This window comes from Daphnia pulex, chromosome 7 (genome assembly GCF_021134715.1).
Source record: "Daphnia pulex isolate KAP4 chromosome 7, ASM2113471v1".
Lineage (NCBI taxonomy): Eukaryota > Metazoa > Arthropoda > Branchiopoda > Diplostraca > Daphniidae > Daphnia > Daphnia pulex.
In genome coordinates this window covers 5,289,583-5,301,748 of record NC_060023.1, presented here as the reverse complement: position 1 = coordinate 5,301,748, position 12,166 = coordinate 5,289,583, and the positions used below count along the sequence as shown (strand labels likewise).

Here is a 12,166-nt window from a genome sequence, read left to right as displayed (position 1 = left end):
CTTTGGCCGATGAAAGAAGCGAAATCGGAGGACGAGCGAGTTGTTTCAAAAGTTTGCGAATCTTTTGTTGGGTGGGCCGGCCAATAAGTTTTGGCGGTGGCGGTGGCGGGTGACGAATAAGAAGTGAGTGGAGGCCACAAGTCGCGTGCTGGTGTGGTGGGGGCGCGCACACGCAGGCCTCACGCACACGGCCATCACGCAGCATCATCAAGGTGCACGGCGCCGCCGCGTCTGTCCGTAGCGCCACGTCTCAAGTCACTGTGGACTTGCAGGGGCGACGTCAACATCGTCGCGGCAGACGACGGCAGCGTTACTCTAGCGGCGCCGCCGGCGGCGGCGGCAGTGCTGCCAACGGCAGAGGACCCATCGTGACGGGCGCCCACCAGCGTCTCAAAAGACTCGGAGTCGTGGCCGAACGCTCAAAGTCGCTGGATCGCAGTCAACCGCATCGACGGCCAATTGTCCACAAACATCCGCAATTGGAAGCCAATCGGGTTGAGCCACCGACGACGACGACGACGACGGATCTCTGCTGCCACCAGCGGCTCTCATCGCATCCGGCGGATTTGCAGTCGAGTGAAAACAGTCGAGCTCACCCACCCATCGGAGGAGCATCCGCATTCGGCGGAGGATTACGAATCAACAGCTCCTATTGGGTGGTGTTCAATACGTGTTGCGCCCAATTAGTGGCCTCCGGATTCAGTTTGAACGTTCAAACGAGTAGTGCTGCTGCTGGTGGTGGTGGTGGTGGTGCAACAGCAAGCGCAAGTTCTTCCTTCGGCGCCAGCAGTCGAGATCCGGACGACAACATTCCAGAATATTATCCGCGCCCTTTTGAGCCGCAATACCGCGACGGCCCAGGAGTGGCCAGGACGGGCCAAGACTCTGACGCCGACGCCGAGGACGAGCCAGAGTCTGAAGAAATTGAAACGGAGAGCGAAACGGAAGACGTGGAGGAATTGATTTCGTCGAGTCAGCACAGTCTGAGCAGTTCGCCGCCTTGCCCGAGCATCACGCCGCCGCCTTTGCCGCCGCTCTTCGTCTCCTTTCCATCGTCCACGACGTCGTTCGATCCACCTCCTCACATGCGGAGGTGTCGCGATTCCGATTCCGACTCGCCACCCAGCGCTTCTTCCCATCACATCGCCAGCCCCAACGCTGCCAGCGCGGCTGCTGCGGCGGCCACCGTCGCAGCCACAGCCGCCGCTGCCGCCGCCCGGTCCGGCAACCTCGCTCCAGTCCTGACTGCCAGCCGGACCGGGGCTGCAGGAGCTGGCGCCGCCTGGTACGCCACCGACACGGGTACATACACAACACTCTTGTTTTTGTTGTTTTTTTTTTTCCTTCAGCCCTGTGTCTGTTAGATCTATATTACATCCAGATGTCTGTTCTAGTTCAACTCAAAAATGGGCCTATCCATCCGACTATGGGTTTACGCAACTTTTGATTGGCCGAATCGTCGTACCTATAAAAGTCGATTCAATTTTCTATTGATTCAAAGGAAAAAGGAACGTAATACCATGGGATGGATTTGGACATTTCCTTGGATAGGTTATGAAGGGCTTTATATATTAAATAGCTGAGAGTGAGTCGGACGTGAAACACCTTTTTTGGGGGGAGGAAATGAAACTGGGGTGTCGGGTTGGTTTTGGCTTTTGCGCGAAATCAGACGAGTAGCATGTCAGCTCGGCTGATGTCTACAAGGCAAAGAGAACGTCGTTGTAAATAATAGCCTTGTCTGTTTGCTTTGTTTTCTCATACAAACCGTGATGGACGTCAAAAAGACTACCAAGTCAACAATCACAGTTTCTTGGTTCTTGTTGGGTTACATTTTGTTTTTCTTTGGGGACGAGGGAGGGGAGGGGGAGGCCAAGTTGACTTTGATGTAGATTCGTCTTAGCTATTGATCCCATCCAACTTTGCCTCAAACGGGCTATTGCTGGCAAAGTTTTGGCTGACGTCTTTTGCCGAGTGTCGCACCATGATACCGACAGACGTTATTGTGTGCAAGAAAATGCCGCTCTCCTGCTACTACTACTACTACTACACAAGGAAATCAAATCTAAAAGTTAACTTTGAACAAACGAACGTTTCATTCTCTGCATGGACGTCTCCTCCAAATTAAAAACCGAAAAAAAAACGACGAAATCTGCCGATGGGGGCCAGTTGTATTGAGAGAAAGACGAAATGAAATGAATTTCCGTGGTTTTAGTAAATTAGTCATGCCAATTGTTTTACAGTTCAGCTAACGACGTTCCGGCCGTTGGCATCGGCAGCGAATAAGCCCGTCACATGTGCCGGCGCTAACACGATCTCGGGTGGCGGCACTCCCAAACCCAAGAGCCGGACCCTCGATTCGTCCGACACGTCCGACTATGAGAATCTGAGCTCGTGCACGTCGGGCCGCTATGCGACCCTGCCGCCTCAGCCGCAGTTTGGCGAAGGTGCCAAAGGCAATAACGGACAATATCGTGATCACTACTCGACGGCCACGACGGCGTCGGCGGGTGTCCTCTTTCGGCCGGCAGGTGGAGCGGTCGGATCGTTTGCTGACAATGCCAACGAACAATTTCCATCCGGAGATCCGCCTCACACCTTGTCTCTCCATCGACCCATCAAACGTTCGCACTGGTTGAATCACAACGGCCGCCAGTCGGATGTTCTGGCCCGCGTCTTCCAAGCCAATCAGGACTGGCTGGAATCGAATGACGGACAGGACACTGTTGCCACCACCACGTCATCGGCGGGCAACATCACCATCAAAGATGCCCGTTCGTCTCATCGGACCAGGTCAGCTCAGCTCTCCGTCCGTTCATTCGTTTCTTTTACGTTGGATTCTCCTTTTTTGTGTTCTCCAAGATTTGTCATCAATATGATTGCTTCCACTTCTTTATGTGCATACCTTTCAAAAGATGAATCGTGGAATTGTAAGGTTGGATGTAAGCACGAAAGGCTTCAGTTTTTCCCCTTCGAGTTTAAAGAGGGGGGGGGGGGACCAGTCCAGGAGGTACTCGTGCGCTCTGATGGAAGAGTTATTGATGGCGTGACTTGGGTTTGTTGGTTCCTGTTAGATTTGGGTTGGGTACATGAGAAACGACGAATCAGTCCAGGGTGGAATGATAAATCATGAGTCGGACCGCTCATGTTGGATAGAAATGCTCTAACCAAGTGGGCCGAGGCTTTTTTCGACGGCAGCAGCAGTTTTTCAACTAAGCCAGTGCATTTATGGATAGATTTTTTCGTTCTCCTCTCATATCATTTTCTTCCTTCACCAAGTCGGTATTCGGTAGTGTTGACCTCAGATATTAACTGCACACTATGGTACATCTGATGTAGCTGTGTTGGAACCCACCAAATATCTGAAAGATTGTTTCATTTCCATGGAAAGACCACCATGTTTGTTTTCCTTTTTCTTGGTGGTCGACTATAGTAAAAAAAAATGCTCCAGCTAAAATTGAATATTGATCCTGCTTGCACCCTATATACACTCTAGAACGGAACGATTCCGTATAAAAAAGCATAAAAGTGAAAGTGACACGATGAGCCACCTCGACGTTTCAGACAGTTCGGTCTATATATAAAGCTACGTGAAATCTACATTTCATCCATTCGGAGAACGTTTGCTGTTAGACAAGTACCGATTTCATACGCCCCCCACCAAAAAAGGAAGAGGGAGAGAGAAACTGTCGTTATTCTTTCGTGTGACGCTTAATGCTGTGTATACACAACTTTTTTTGAATTTTTTTTCTATTCTTTACTTTTTTTTTCTTTTTTTATTCGGCTGCTCTATTTTCAACATGCTATCTACACGGCGGGCTCGCCCTGCATATAGCCAACACGCAGGAGATGGTGGGTAAGTGATCAATACTTTGGCGCTTCTCTCTGTGCCGTCATGGCATGGCCTATAGCTTTATATAGACGTGATTTTCTTTTTTACCGTATACAGTCAGCCGTACGATAGGACTAGACTAATTCTTTTATGCACACGTGCGGTACTTTTTTTTTTCTTTTTTTGATAATGGGTCCGGCTCTTTTATTTTAATCTCCCGACGTCTGGTGGCGCTCGCTGTCTTGTGTTGAAATGAAAAAACAAAAACAAACCAAAAACAGAAGAAGTTTGCCTCCGCCTGGTGGAGTTTTCCAATTGCCACCCGTGATGGGAACGCTGCAACGTTTCGATCAAGGATCCGGCGAAATGCGGCAGTTAACGGGACCCGTCTTGGCCCCCAATTCATCCGGCAGTTCCCTTCTGATGAACGCCCCTCTAGGCGGAGTTTCGACCTCGTTACTGCTGCCGCAACAGCAGCAGCAGCAACAGCAACAACTGCTGCCTCTCATGTCTTTCGGGCCGCCATTCCTGATGCAGCCGACGGCTCCTTCGGCCATGCCGCTGCCGGCCAGCGTCAGCAATAGCCTAGCCCACCTCCAGCAGCAACATCATCATCATCAGCAGCACCAGCAACAGCAGCAGCAAGTTCAATTACAGCAGCGCGACGGCAATCACACTAATCACGGCGGCCATACGCACGCCATTCAACTCCAAACTTCCTTGGAAATGGCACCCGTCGTTTGCCCCGCCCTCTGCGAGATCCGCACGCAGTTGCAGGAGTTGACTCGATCCGTCGAGTCTTGTCAAAATGAGGTCAGCTGAGAAACAAAACAAAAATCCCAAATTCTTGCCAAGTCATTTTTCTTAGCCCAATCGATTTAAATATGCCAATCCTCTTTGACGATGAATGGGCATTGTTCCCGTTGATGATGACAGGTGAGCGACATGAAACGTGACATGTCGACCATGCGACACGACGTGGAATCGGTCCACCACGTCAAGGAGGACATTGACGATCTGCGCGATTGCATCGACAAATTACAAGAGCAGAATCGGCGTAGGAAACTCAGACTGCTCGAACAGGTAGCCCTAGCCCGCCATTTCTCAATGTCGATGCCAATTCTTATTCGATTTGAATTATTTTTATTTTTGCGGATTGACTGCCAATATCAGTCAACGTTGAACGCTTTTGAATTTTTTTTCGCATGGTTGCCTTCGACATATTACTTCAGTTGCATTAAGATTTTTTCAGGGATGATTGGCTTAACCTTAATAGACCTAAGAGTCTATAGAGAGGAAAAGAGAGTAGTATTGGAACCTCGATGAATGTTGTTAGGCCATTTTTTATTTGATTTACTTTTGACGTTCATTTGCTTTGTACGTCGTCATCATCGACGTGCCTTTTCATTTTCTTACGGCCGCCTTTTTTGGGTTGGAATGCATCCGTTGCCCATCAACAATGCCCGTCTCCATCAATTTCAGTTCGTTTGTGTGTGTGTGTGTGTGGGTGTGTGCGCCTTTTCTTCTCCTGTGTTCCGCTCGCCCTCCCCCATTGACTTTGATCAAACATACCAAGTGAGCTGGAAAAATACTGCATTGGCCCGTCCACTGCACGCACGGCAAGCACGGGGAGAACAACGGGAAAAAGAAGAAGAAGAAGAAGGGTTGGGGGTAACTACCCACCGCTCTTTTGGGGGGGTTTTGAATCGGTTGGTGACAGTCAGCTGCTGTGCATGCGAGCCAGCTGCTAGTCCCACCAACTTCTCTGCCCATGTTGACTTTTCTTTTTAGCCCCTATTTTTAATAACAAGAGTTTCTACAATTACAATGGAGTCGAACAAGGTGTGTGTGTGCGCGCGCGCTGTTCTTTTTTTTCCCCCGTCTTCAGTTTGTGTGCTTGATTATACCGACTGCGTTTTGTCTGATTTGTTTTGTTGACACGAGATCGCTATTCTTTGATATTTAATGCTACACACAATAGTGTAGAGCCTTTGTTCAAAGAATGTTGTCAGTTGGTGCAATTTTGTCTACCAACTTTCTTGACTTGTTATTCCATTAAATGGTAACCCTCTGTTTGGAAATCGTGATGTGAATCTTTTGATTCCAAGTCGTATCATGTGAAGGAACTGCAGCAGGAGAAGAGCAGAGAGGCTGAAGAATCGAATGACAATCTAAACTCTAGCCACAAACAATTCAATTATTAGCCATCAATCGGTAACTAACCCGCGTTTGTGTCCTCGTTCTTGCAATCAATTCTAGGGCCTGACGGGGTTCCTCATCTATGCCATATTTGCGGCCGTGCTGGGAATGCTTCAGTTCGGCTACAATACGGGAGTCATCAACGCACCACAAGGGGCAAGTATTTTGTCATCTGGAACTACAACCCGTGAGCTCTAAATTTGATTTTAAAAATATTTTTGTTTTCGAATTTAGGTGATTGAAAGCTTCATCAAGTCAGCCTACTACAGCCGATATGGAGTGGAAATAGCCGATGGTTGGGAGAAAATCATCTTTTCTATCGCTGTTTCCATTTTCGCTATCGGTGGGATGATTGGTGGCTTTGGTGGTGGCTTCGTCGCCAATAAGTTTGGCAGGTAAGTTGAACCAGTTGGCTCAGCTTTTGTTCTTTTGCCTGTTGTTTGATGGTGATCGCTATTGTTGTTACACATCATGTTTTGTATTATTTATAGGAAACGTGGTCTGCTGCTAAATAATGCAACTGGTATTCTCGGAGCTATTCTGATGGCCTTCTCCAAAGCTGCCCAGTCATATGAAATGCTCATTATAGGAAGAATGATCATCGGATTCAATTGTGGTACCATTTCGTAATCAGAAAATAAAGGTGCATCGAAAGTTAAATGAATGTTGCGGGATTTTTCAGGATTGAATACGTCATTGGTGCCCATGTACATTTCTGAAATCGCTCCATTGAACTTACGTGGCGGTTTGGGGACGGTCAACCAATTGGGAGTCACCGTTGGCATTCTTTTCTCTCAGATTTTAGGCATCCAAGAAATTCTTGGCACGGAGAGCGGATGGCCTCTTCTCCTAGGTAAAACTAAGACTTTTATTTTGCCAAGGGATTGTAACATTCTAACATTTGTCTATGCAGGTTTAGCCATTTGCCCAGCAATTCTGCAGTTGATTCTGTTTTCCTTCTGTCCTGAATCTCCGCGTTACCTACTCATAACAGCCAATCGCGAAGAAGAAGCCAGAACTGGTAAGATATGCGGTCTAATTATCTTTGAAGTCGGTGCTTATACAACCAACTATATGGTTGATTCATTTTGATTATTCTGTGCTATAGCGATGAAACGATTGCGAGCGTCTAGCCAAATTGAGGAAGACATGGAAGAAATGAGAGTCGAGGGTAAGTTGTTATTGTATAAGTTTCAGCTATTTATACAATATTCGTAGCGATGTGCAAAATTAATTTCTATTCGGGCCTTCTTAAAGTTTGAACTATTCGTGCCACAACCTAAGATTTTCCAATAATTTTGTCTGAATTTATCTTACGCCCTAAACCAGCCCAACAATCTGAGGCCCACATGGGGATGTTGGAGCTGCTCAAATCACGCGCCTTGCTCATGCCGCTCGGCATTGCCATTGTCATGCAACTTTCGCAGCAGTTGTCGGGTAAGTGGCTGGCTATTTGTGTTGGTCAAATATCTCTTTGTTTCGTGATGAGCAGCCATTACATCGCAACTTTATAACACGCAGGAATCAACGCCGTGTTGTACTATTCCACTGAACTTTTTATCGGAGCAGGCCTTGCTAGTGAATCTGCTAAATATGCCACTATTGGTAAGGCGTGAATGGAAAGCATCTTTTCGTGGCACACGTCATTTGATTTAATGTTGTTTGTAGGTGTGGGTGCCATCATGGTGGGCATGACTCTTGTGTCCATTCCTCTGATGGATCGCGCTGGCCGACGCACCCTTCACTTATGGGGACTTGGAGGCATGTTTATTTTCAGCATATTCATCACCATTTCCTTGCTCGTAATGGTAAGTCGTAATTGCGAAAAATATTCTTTCTTTAACTGAGTTTTGCCACCACTGGGATGGTTAGGAGACTTAGATTACATTAAAATTTGATTCGCTTTAATGTAGGAACTTATCGAATGGGTTCGCTACGTAGCCGTTGTTGCCACACTCACATTTGTATTGTTTTTCGCCGTTGGACCCGGCTCCATTCCATGGATGATTACAGCCGAGCTATTCAGTCAAGGACCAAGACCAGCCGCAATGTCCATCGCCGTACTTGTCAACTGGTTGGCAAATTTTCTTGTCGGTCTCTTCTTCTTACCTCTCAAAGTAAATGCGTTTAATGACATTTTTGGAACTGTACAAACTTAACTTTTTCTATATCTGCTGTACGTGCATTAACAGGCGATGCTGCACAACTACATTTTCTTGCCATTCAGCGTATTGTTAGCATTTTTCTGGATTTTCACTTACAAAATCGTTCCAGAGACGAAAAACAAAACTTTTGACGAAATCTCGGCATTATTTCGCCGCAATGATAGGTAAATATTTTTTTCCCCTTAATTTTTAATTTACCTTTCCAACAAATTTTTCGGTTTTCGTGATTTTATGCTCTTATTGGTTGTTGTGATGGGATTTTTTTTCCGTATGTCTCTTGTCAGTGCTCGGTTTGATGGTGTTGGTTATGCGCTTTTCATTGCATACGATACCAACAAGCAATAACCCCAATTAAACTTAAAATACTCAATAGCAATTATTTTTTATTCACCATGAATTACAAATATTATCATTTTATTTTCCGTTATTTTTTTCTGCATTTTTTACTTGTTTTCCGTACGTTATATTATTATTATTATTTTCTTTGTTTTTTTGCTTGGGTTTTTAATTGGTGGTAGTGTTTATATTTTGTTCGTATTGTTTTTGTTTCTTTGGTTTTTACCCGTTATGTCGTCTTATTTTGCCCATGCAGAGTTCATCCCAACGTCGATTGTGCTCCATCTGCTTCTGACGACAAACAGCAGAGTTCATTGTGAACAAGATTATTTCTTTAGCCATTTGATCTAATGATCAAATCAAGGTTTATCTTATTTAAAAAGAATCCTCTAAAATATTACAAAAATAGTACTTGGGCATCTTGGTAGACTTGCTGATTATTGATCGTGCGAAGTGAAAGTGGTTTGTTTGTTCTTTTTTTCTGTTTTGCTTCGTAAATTTGGAATGTCGTTGTTAAATCGCCAATATATTTTGTTTTAGCGCATTAGGTCATTAAAGTTTGGCTTCATTTATTTGCAATTCATAATTTTTTCGTCATGTATGTTTTCTTGAAAGCACGAGAATTTTATTCTTATTAGCCGTCATATGGAATAGCAGAATGCAAGAATTATAATGTATGAATAATCCTAGATTTAGATAGATAACTAACAATAAGATCTTGTAATTGATGTTGATTGCTCACAAGTGTTATGAACATCAACAGATAATTTAAACGCGTTTGAAATTGCGTTTAAAATCAACGAGTTCCACAACATTTTACGATACGAAAATATTTACAATTCTAACAATTTGTGTAACTATTTTAGAGAGGAATTCGCAACACAGAATTGTATTCTGACATCCAGTGGTGCCGGGTCTAGCACTCTTGCCGTACCCGCGCCATCCAGTACTCCGGCACACACAGAGAGCACGGCTCTCCTGGCTGACATACGAACCATCAAAATCAACGCTTCGTAGTCGAATCGAAATCCGTTTTGCCATCTTTCTTTTCCATCATTATCTCTATTTCTCTCTTGCATCTCCTTGCCCTCTTCTTCCCCTTTTCCTCATCTCTCCTGTTCTCGTTCAATTATCGTGTCAAGGGCGTGGCTTCCAACATCAGCATAGTAGCCTTTATGTTCGACACACGAAAGAAAAATCGGCTCAATAACTTGGAAGCACGACTCCTCTCTGATGATTACACTATTACATTCAAAATTTGAAACAAACGAAAGCGAAATGATGAACAAGAAAAACTAAAGAAACAAAAATAATAAAAAACAAAACAAAAAAAAAAACAAAAAAAAAACAAGTTTATTTCAGATTACATATGAAAATGTTGTGAGCCAAGTTTTTGGGTAAAATCGGTGAAAAGAAAATGGAGGGAAAAAGACATTTTTCATTTTGTATAATATGCGTGCCAGCATGCATGGATTTTCTAAAAAAAAAGTGTTGTGGAATATGACCATATTGTGTTGTTACAGTGGTGGTTTCGTTCATTTCTTTCTGTTGTTAAATCGTTAAATATTCAGCCAGTGTGGAAGCAATGTCTACTGTGCGGTATTCGACATGTGACAGTTCCTGATTGCATCCTTATTTTGCGGGACAACATTGTTTCGTTTCTTCGTGCATACATTACGCGTATGCATACAGTACATACGCTTCAACATTCCTTTTGATGCTTGTAAAGACTCTTTAATGTATAAGCAACAGAACATAAAAATAGTGACAGCTCATTCAATGCTGAAGGAATCTTGGGAAAACATTGATAATGAAAGGGACACGAACACGCAGTTTTACACTCATTATGTTAGCCCCTAAACGGCTAAGACGAATAAAGTAAAAACTAATACAAACATATTGAAAGACCTTGAGTTACGAGCCTGAATTGTTATTATTTTCTCTCTTTTCTTTAAAATTCACCTTCGTCCGAAGCCATTTGGTATGTGGTGGGACAGAACTCTTGGGCCAGCATTCCATACAATGATTTTTTAGGGACAGAACGGCCATTTCCGGCGTCATAGATGTGAGAAAGGTAACTGTGGCGCAAGTCTTCATAATCAGATGGGTCAGCCTCGGGATGATAAAAAGCATTTTGGCGTCGATTGTTGATGGCATAAAAAGCTCGTGGAGGTTGAAGAATCATGGAACTGTTTCTGCACATAAACCATTCTTCTGCCGGAAGTTCAGTACGATCGCAAAAATACTTGATGGAGTCTGTTAATGTAGCCGGGCCAAGGCTTATGTATTCCTCCGGCTTGAAAGCAAACACCATATATTTCATCAGGAATTGAAGGAATGGGTGGCCAGCCTCGAATGCCATGACACCATTTTCAACCCCTAATTTAATGGAGAGAAAATATTTTAATTAAAAAAAAAACAAATTATCAGTCAATTATTTAAAGTCAACATTACAGTCGGCTAAAAAGTCGACAAGTCCCACAGTATTTTGAAGGCAGTAAAGCGGCCGTAAGACAAGGCAGTCCAAGTCAAGGTAGATACCCCCGTATTTCCAAAGCATAGCAACTCTCATGGCATCACTTCGATGAGTTAGTGGATGAATTGATTGAGTTAATAGCGATTTCTCCTGTAGGCGCCACAACGTTGTATTTCTTAAATGTTGTATCAAATCCTCCTGCACAAGCTTGACGTTACTCCATTCCTTGAAGAGTCTGTGGGTTATAGCGCAATTTCTTGTTTGACCAGCTAGTTTGGCTTTGATTTCTTTTTGATTTTGAAGTCCGCTGTTTTCCATATGGACAGAAATGATGGCGTTGGGGTTAGAACGCGCGGCCGATTCAACACTACATGCTTGCCGAGCGGTTAAGCAAGATTCACCCGAAGTTTCCAAGAAGAAAATATTTTGAGTTTTGCGAGGTTTTCGTACACGCGCCGCAGAATGAGGTTTAGTGGGACATAAATCCTCTGTTCCAGGAACTAGAATGCTTATGCCTATAAATGAAGAATATGATTGTATGATAATTGTTTTAGCCTAAAATTAAAAATTTTTGATTTTGATGTGAATTAATTTCTGTTCTAAAACTAAGATAGACTAATTAAATTAAATTCATTTGCGGACGAACTAAATATGCTTAGGGGGTACACGTAACGATGTTGGAAAGTAGAAAAATTACCTGTGTTAGAAGGCCGGTTGACAGAGTTGACAAAATAAACGAAACAATACACGAGAAACGCGAAACCAAATACTTTTCGAATTCTTTTACGTGTTGAACGCGGAAACATTTTACATGTTTCTTGCTTCGTATATATATTACATGCACCTATATATATAATAGCACCTGTCTAAATTGCATCCACAAGACAACACAAAGTCTTCTTTTATGTCTAATTTCGCAAATCTCAATAAGTATTCACTTTAGCCATCACTTTAGCCACCAACAAAATACGGTTTGAATCAGTTAACAGATTTATTTCATTGCTTACAATTATATATCATTTACTGAAAGCCAAAACTAACTAACTATCTAATGATATGTACTAACTAATGTCCTGATGTTCATGAGTGTTATGATTGAATAACGGGATTTTTCGTGGCAATAGCCTTAAATTTGCAGTGGCACTACCGCATTATATTTTG

At 43.8% G+C, this 12,166-nt stretch overlaps 2 protein-coding genes across 4 annotated transcripts; one reads left to right on the top strand and one right to left on the bottom strand.

The window, feature by feature from the left end:
- Window positions 1–115: 115 nt before the first annotated feature.
- Window positions 116–10,442, top strand: LOC124197838 (myo-inositol transporter 1-like). Of its 3 annotated transcripts, none has more exons than XM_046593385.1 (17): window positions 116–1,302; window positions 2,241–2,790; window positions 3,833–3,853; window positions 4,114–4,642; window positions 4,766–4,912; window positions 6,089–6,184; window positions 6,263–6,423; window positions 6,520–6,644; window positions 6,711–6,881; window positions 6,942–7,049; window positions 7,137–7,199; window positions 7,358–7,465; window positions 7,550–7,633; window positions 7,697–7,836; window positions 7,942–8,145; window positions 8,221–8,357; window positions 9,396–10,442. In XM_046593385.1, the coding sequence occupies exons 1-17, from the start codon at window positions 1,086–1,088 to the stop codon at window positions 9,544–9,546; spliced, it is 3,012 nt and encodes a 1,003-aa protein (XP_046449341.1). In that variant the 5' UTR covers window positions 116–1,085; the 3' UTR covers window positions 9,547–10,442. The 3 variants fall into 3 exon arrangements, with proteins under 3 accessions (XP_046449341.1, XP_046449340.1, XP_046449342.1); XM_046593384.1 differs by having other exon boundaries at window positions 4,111–4,642; XM_046593386.1 differs by lacking the exon at window positions 9,396–10,442 and adding an exon at window positions 8,786–9,073 and having other exon boundaries at window positions 4,111–4,642.
- On the bottom strand, window positions 9,869–12,111 carry LOC124197841 (lactosylceramide 4-alpha-galactosyltransferase-like). Its single transcript, XM_046593388.1, has 3 exons — window positions 11,703–12,111; window positions 10,984–11,520; window positions 9,869–10,908 (listed from the first exon to the last, which is right to left on the bottom strand). The coding sequence occupies exons 1-3, from the start codon at window positions 11,809–11,811 to the stop codon at window positions 10,481–10,483; spliced, it is 1,074 nt and encodes a 357-aa protein (XP_046449344.1). The 5' UTR covers window positions 11,812–12,111; the 3' UTR covers window positions 9,869–10,480.
- Window positions 12,112–12,166: the final 55 nt, after the last annotated feature.

Bases quoted from the DNA above. Each gene is read 5' to 3' on its own strand.
- LOC124197838 (XM_046593384.1), top strand. From the start codon at position 1,086: ATGCGGAGGTGTCGCGATTCCGATTCCGACTCGCCACCCAGCGCTTCT. The intron at 7,200-7,357 runs GTAAGTTGTTAT...GCCCTAAACCAG, and splicing joins GGAAGAAATGAGAGTCGAGG to CCCAACAATCTGAGGCCCAC. The intron at 7,466-7,549 runs GTAAGTGGCTGG...TATAACACGCAG, and splicing joins ACTTTCGCAGCAGTTGTCGG to GAATCAACGCCGTGTTGTAC.
- LOC124197841 (XM_046593388.1), bottom strand. From the start codon at position 11,811: ATGTTTCCGCGTTCAACACGTAAAAGAATTCGAAAAGTATTTGGTTTC. The intron at 11,521-11,702 runs GTAATTTTTCTA...CTTCATTTATAG, and splicing joins CAACCGGCCTTCTAACACAG to GCATAAGCATTCTAGTTCCT. The intron at 10,909-10,983 runs GTAATGTTGACT...CCATTAAATTAG, and splicing joins TGTCGACTTTTTAGCCGACT to GGGTTGAAAATGGTGTCATG.